Source organism: Clupea harengus, chromosome 1, assembly GCF_900700415.2.
Source record: "Clupea harengus chromosome 1, Ch_v2.0.2, whole genome shotgun sequence".
Taxonomy (NCBI): Eukaryota; Metazoa; Chordata; class Actinopteri; order Clupeiformes; family Clupeidae; genus Clupea; species Clupea harengus.
In genome coordinates this window covers 7579564-7586714 of record NC_045152.1, presented here as the reverse complement: position 1 = coordinate 7586714, position 7151 = coordinate 7579564, and the positions used below count along the sequence as shown (strand labels likewise).

The 7151-nt window shown below is 47.5% G+C and overlaps 1 protein-coding gene across 1 annotated transcript in view; it reads left to right on the top strand.

Moving 5' to 3' along the window:
• Positions 1-7151, top strand: part of LOC116220020 (voltage-dependent T-type calcium channel subunit alpha-1H-like) — a 64353-nt gene that overhangs the window by 45932 nt on the left and 11270 nt on the right. The window contains exons 6-7 of the mRNA XM_031565177.2: positions 2666-2828; positions 6336-6685. Coding sequence (XP_031421037.1) covers positions 2666-2828; positions 6336-6685 — 513 coding nt within the window. The remainder of the gene's footprint in view (positions 1-2665; positions 2829-6335; positions 6686-7151) is intronic.

Here is a 7151-nt window from a genome sequence, read left to right as displayed (position 1 = left end):
CCTGCTCACTGCTCACTGCTCACTGCTCCTGCTCCTGCTCCTGCTCCTGCTCCTGCTCCTGCTCCTGCTCCTGCTCCCGCTTCCCGCTCACTGCTCACTGCTCCTGCTCCTGCTCCCGCTCCTGCTCACTGCTCACTGCTCCTGCTCCTGCTCCTGCTCCTGCTCCCCGCTCCCCACTCCCCACTCCCCACTCCCCACTCCCCACCTTCTTCTCCACAGACCTCTCAGAACAAGCCCATTTAAGGGCCTCTCCCTACATCCTACACTCCTAAATTACACCAGCCACACAGAAACACACACACACACACACACACACACACACACACACACACACACACACACACACACACACACACACATCACAGAGAAAGGGGGGAGAGAAGAGAGAGAGGGAGAGAGGTGTTGAAAGCACCAGGGTTAGCGGAGGTTGCCGGGGCCTGTGTTGTATTGTGTAACAATCAACTTGCAGTCTGGCGCTCTGCAGTGTTTTTGCACACCTTGCTGTCAGAACCGGTGGTGGTCCTCACTGGTCTGCACAGAGGACGGTGTTTAGTTCCCTGCAGATCAATTTGGCAGGGGGTTTTTGTCTTTTAGGTAGTGATAGGTAGGTTAGCTTTTCATCTTTCCCAGTGGTGGTGGCAGCCGGTCATGGCCGTGGCTCCCTGTATCTTCAGTAGAGAGTCTACTCTGCGCGGTGTAGTAGCTGGTACCAGCCGTCCAGGGAGAGGGAAACTGCAACTGAATCCCAACTAGAGCTACACAGCTGAGCTGTGCCGTGAACTCCCCTTTACCTCTGTCTGTCTGCTGTGGCCCACCTCGGACTGACTCACAATTAGAGACAGGGAGAGGAGGAGGGATGTTTTACAATTAGACACTCAGTGCTGTAGTTCCTTCAAAGGATTGTCATATATATATATATATATATTCTCTTTCTCTGGCATCCTGGGGATTAATCTGGAATAGCAGCCCAGTCCAGACCAGATTAATCTCTGTGTTATCTGCTCTGTTCAATATGCTGGTGTGTCACGTCACTTGTTTCAGCTCTCCCAGCATCGGCATTAGCATCAGCCTCTGTCATGTGATGTGATGTGACGTCCCCGGAGTGTCTCTGGTTGGCTATATCTATGCACGTTCTCCCCCTCTGAATTTGGCCGTGGATGTTCTCCTGTGGCGCTTCAGCACCGAAGCGTCAAAGGTGGATTACTTCCATCAAGTGCAAACAAGCAGCACAGTCCAGAAATATAGAACAGGGACTTTGTTTGTCAGAGCAGTGAAGGAGGGGTAGTTGTGTATCCCCTGGGGTAACCTTTATTGTGTGATGACACCGTGTTAGAATATTCAAAGCACCAAGAGGGAGGGATGAGCCTGGCGTCTCTTTTTGTCATCGGCATGCTGTTCTGTGCGCTTCAGGCTCTTCATGAAGGGAGTTAATGTGGAAAAAAGGTCTTGCATTATTCTGTGCCACTCCCTACACACACACAGACACAAACACACGCATGAACAATCTGTATCTCTTTTTAGCTGCACACACACACACACACACACAAACACACACACAAACACATCCCGCTTTTTTTCCTGATTGTTCTACTTTGCCTCATTGTTTGGGGTATTTATAAGCATGGGTGGGCATCGTATTTGGGGTTTTGGTCTTTGTTTTATTTTTGCTCCGTGCATAAAGCTGGCAACGGGGACCGCTGCTGCTATCACTGATGCATTACTCGTTACACACACACACACACACACACACACACACACACACACACACACACTCTCACACACACACACACACACACACACACACACACACACACACACTCATCTCCTGAGCCATAAGGCATAGGGGTGGGGGGATCATTTGTGCTTATGTTTCTCCCTGTATATTTCTCCAGACTGTAGCTGCACTCCTCCCTCACGGCTCAAAGGAAGACGTAAAGTTTAATTTGTCGGCAAGATCAGCCCACAGCGTGCCTTGATGGCGATCCATTTTAACAACGCAGTATTTTTCTGTTTTGTCGGGGATCTGTGGCTGTCTGTAAAAGTCACAGTCATGCAGGCCCTCTGGTCCAAATGCATTGCGCTTAGTTAGCCACAAAGATGGAGTTTCATTGCTCTATCAAGCATTGTTGTGCAGCGCTGGGATTTGTCTTTCTAAATGCCTGCCAGAAGTGTAAAAACACCCTATCAAGGGGTGGGGGTTGGGGGGGGGGGGGTTATATGCTTGTGTTAAACATGCTGATGACCATTAAAATGTTATAATTAACTCCTGTGAATGATTCATTATCACCCATGTCACATGTCAGAGATGTCAGAAGAAAAATTCACGGCCTCAAGATTTATGTTTTTGGTGGTGGGTGGGGGGAGGGGGGCAGGGGGTCATTAAGATGTTGGCCGGAACATCTAGTGCCGCACTGTAGTTCTGCAAGACTTGCAGGCTGTTATTTGCCACAGTGCTCATTAAAGCTGTGCTAGACACAAGCCATTGAGTTTGTTTGTTTGTTTTTTATTGGCTGCTTTTCTGCTTCGCCACTGGATAGACCATAACTTACTGCTCATGACATATTCAAATGTCAAACCTGCAGAGAAGGTTAGCCTTTGCTGTGCATTGCGATATGCTGTCAGTGTTTGATGATTGCATCTCTTCCCCTCTCTCTTCCCTCTGCAGGTATGAGGATACTGGTGACTCTTCTCCTCGATACTCTGCCTATGTTAGGCAACGTCCTTCTCCTGTGCTTTTTTGTCTTCTTTATTTTCGGCATTGTCGGGGTGCAACTGTGGAACGGGCTGCTGAGGAACAGGTGTTTTATGGAAGAGGATACCATAAAGGCGTAAGTATTCATTGCCCTTATCAATGCTCTTTGTCCGAATCTCTACCTCCCCTCTCGCACTCTCTCTCCTCTCATCTCCTCTCCTCTCCTCTCCTCTCCTCTCCTCTCCTCTCCTCTCCTCTTCTCTCCTCTCCTCTCCTCTCCTCTTCTCTTCTCTCCTCTCCTCTCCTCTCCTCTCCTCTCCTCTCCTCTCTCCTCCTCCTCCTCTCCTCTCCTCTCCTCTCCTCTTCTCTTCTCTCCTCTCCTCTCCTCTCCTCTTCTCTCCTCTCTCCTCTCCTCTCCTCTCTCCTCTCATCTTCTCTCTCCTCTCCTCTCCTCTCCTCTCCTCTCCTCTTCTCTCCTCTCCTCTCCTCTCCTCTCCTCTCCTCTTCTCTTCTCTCCTCTCCTCCTCTCCTCTCCTCTCCTCTCCTCTCTCCTCTCATCTTCTCTCTCCTCTCCTCTCCTCTCCTCTCCTCTTCTCTCCTCTCCTCTCCTCTCCTCTTCTCTCCTCTCTCCTCTCATCTTCTCTCTCCTCTCCTCTCCTCTCCTCTCCTCTCCTCTTCTCTTCTCTTCTCTTCTCTTCTCTTCTCTTCTCTTCTCTCCTCTCCTCTCCTCTCCTCTCTCCTCTCCTCTCCCTCTCCTCTCCTCTCCTCTCCTCTCCTCTTCTCTTCTCTTCTCTTCTCTCCTCTCCTCTCCTCTCTCCTCTCCTCTCCTCTCCTCTCTCCTCTCCTCCCTCTCCCTTGTCCTCTCCCCTGCCCCTGTCCTCTTGTGGGTGGGTGGGGGGTCAGTCCGGCTGCTCTAACATGATTGGAAGTGGCAGGCGCGGTCGCCGGCAGCAATAGCATTTCATTCGCTGATGGATGTGTAAACTGAACATCGCGCTCTGGCAGGACAACAGTGAAGCATGTCAGTCCCCGCAGTGCCCCTGGACACGCACCTCTGCCCCTGCTGTGCACAAGGTCAGGAAGAGCAGGGCAGAGGAGAGCAGAGGAGTTAGACTTTTGGAACACTGCACGACAGGAAACACCACACGGCACACACTCTCACAGAGACACACAGGAGTGGAGGCACTTGTGCACACACACCACACACACATATACATTTGTACATTTACATTTTGTACATTTATACTTGTCTCTCAGCCCACACACACTAACAGACAGACCCACGCAGAGATACATTGGCTGTCACACACACACACACACACACACACACACCACACACACACACACACACTCACACACACACACACACACAGAGAGAGAGAGAAAGACATGCACAGTACACCGAACTTGTCCTGTTTCTTGATGTAATGGAACAAATTAGTTTACCCTCCTCCCTCCCTCCACCCTCCATGCACTCTTTGCATAGCCACCGCTGTGCCTTGATTTGAATATGATGGGGAAGGAGACAGCATCCCAGTGCGCAGCATCGAGTGCTGTTTACTGCGCACGGCTCACAGCCAGAGCACCGCTCAACTTGTGGAGTCAAGCTGCAGGGGGCTGTCACATGTCAGGCTCCCTGGTAGCAGACCTGCCTCTTCCTCCTCCACCTCTTCTTCCTCTTCCTTCTCCTCATCCTCAAAACAACTGACTCACAGGACAGGAGCTTTATTATAGTGGCATGCAAAAGTGGCATGCAAAAGGTTGGGCAGCCCTGGTCAAAATGTCTGTTACTGTGAGTAGTTCAATGAGAACTGATCTGATCTCCATTAACAAGTCAATGGTGAACATTCTTCTAACATTTTAAGTAAGATGAGTGGTGTCAATTTTTGTTTTTGTAGAATTTTAGAGTGGAAAAAGGAAAGGAGCACCGTGCCAAAGGTTGGACTCCCCGAAGAGATTTGAGCTCTCAGATAGCTGTTACCTGTAACCTTCATTAGCTGTTTTGGGCAATGGTGTGTTCACAGTCATCATTAAGAAAGCCTGGGTGATGCCAACTTTAAACCTTCATGAATACCCTGACCCCTTAAACCTTGATTAGCAGTCATGGCCCCCACTAAGTAGCTGCCTAGCACTCTGAATAAAATAAAATAAAATTAATTTATTCATTTATTAAAATAAAATAATGTGTAATAAAAAATATGACCTTTCCTGTGTCCTCCTCGCCACAAAAATTCAGTGTCAGATGTTTGCAAAGAACATCGAAACAAGCCTGATGCTTTTTGGAAGCAAGTCCTGTTGACTGAAATTTCATGAAAGAACACCCTCCAACTGTTAAGCACGGGGGCGGATTGATCATACTTTGGGCATATTTTGGAAGCAAATATCACAACATCTGTTAAAAAAAGCTGAAGATGAAAAGAGGATATCTTCCTACAACACTGTTCCTAACACACCTCAAAACACACCCCACAATGGACTTCTCAAAAAGGGGCAAGCTGAAGGTTTTGCCATGTCCCTCACAGTCCTCCAACCTAAACGACATTAAGAATCTGTGGATAGACCTCAACAGAGCAGTGCATGCAAGATGGCCAAGAACTTCCTAAAGAGGGTGTTTCTAAGTACTGAGCATACATTAATTGCATTTGCGATTTTAATCGCAATATGATAGAACGCGATTTTCTAACCGCAACGTTCGCGATTAAAAACGTGGTCTAAAAAAAAATATATATATATATATATATATATATATATATATATATATTTTTAAGATGGTACATTTTGCACCAGTGTTAAAAGTGCATGCCTTGTGTTTATTCTTACAATGACTTTGTTTTAATTACTTAAATGCACAGTAGCAAAGCCACGATTTGTTGTTCTTGATTCTGTAATGAGCAGTTAAATAAAATTACGTTACGATTTGTTGGGATTTTTTTTTTTTTAATCGCATATTAAATCGCAATCGCAATATTTGGAGAAAAATCGCAATTAGATTATTTTCCCAAATCGTTCAGCCCTAATACAGAGTGCCCGGACTTTTGCTTTCGGCCCTTTTGAAACTGTAAAAGACGGGAATAAAAAAGGGATCTTGATTAAGATATATGTCAACATGCGTGATGTAGTAACTCTATTATTATTGTGTTAACTTTATGGCTTTTGGAAAGCAGGTCATCGTTCACTTGCTTAGCTATTCGCAGTAACAGAAATTTTGACCAGGGGGTGCCTAACCCTTTGCATGTCACGTACATTCAGAAAACTGTTTGGAAATAAATACATCAGCATGGGATTCCTGTTCTTCCACCTTGTTGAGTGAGATGTTTGTCTATTATATTTACACTGATCACCTGCGCCAGGATAATTGAGAGATTTATATTCAGGAGTGTTTAGCTGAACAACTATTAAGGCTTGTTACGGACTAAATTGTGTTTGCTACTGGAGTGTTGCCAAATGCAATTTGGCCCAGGAAGTGACTTCATCTTTGCTCAGAAAAGCAGCTCTTGCATGAAATATTATCTCACAGGCCATTTTCTTCTCTTTTCTTCTCTCCTCCATCTCTGCTCCTTTCCTCCCTCTCCTTCCTCTCCTTCTCTCCTCCCTCTCCTTCTCTCCTTCTCTCATTGCCCCCCCTCTCCCCCCCCCCCCACAGCATGTCTAATCTATCCTTCACGAGCTCCTTCTACATGGATAAGGAGGACGAGGATGGCCCCTTCATCTGCTCCTCGCCGAAAGAGAACGGCAGGCGCCACTGCAACGAAGTGCCCCCCTCCAAGGAGGGCAACGTGACGTGCATGCTGGAGGCACCGCTCTACGGCTACGCCCACCATGTTGTGAGCGCGGGCAGCAGGAACGTCTGCATCAACTGGAACCAGTACTACAACGTGTGCCACACCGGGGACTTCAACCCGCACAACGGGGCAGTGAACTTTGACAACATTGGCTATGCTTGGATTGCTATTTTCCAGGTAGGTCTGACCGGAGTGATGGGGGTGTGTGTGTGTTAGTGCGTGTGTGTAAGTAAGTGTGTGTGTGTGTGTGTGTGTGTGATAGGAGTGTGACCTTTAAACACTAGATTGCTGTTACTGCTACTGCCCCTTACTGGTGTGTGAGTGTGAGTGTGTGTGTGTGTGTGTGTGTGTGTGTGTGTGTGTGTGTGTGTGTGTGTGTGTGTGTGTGTGTGTGTGTGTGTGTGTGTGGAGATTAGATGCCTGCTCGCACTGTGCTGCTCTGAGTCACTTTCGATAACCATGTTGGCTAAATCTGTGTGTGTGAAACACACACAGCTCTGAAAGATTGATGTGTCTGACCCTGTGGTCTGGTTACACAGCACTTCTCCAACTCACATACTCATGGATCATGTGTTTTCGTGGAATGAAATAAAAAAAAGCCTGGTTGCCCCCTGAGCTTGTACCAAGTTTCACTGCCGTAAGTTTCCTTCCAGAGAGGACAAAGTCTTGTTAGACAT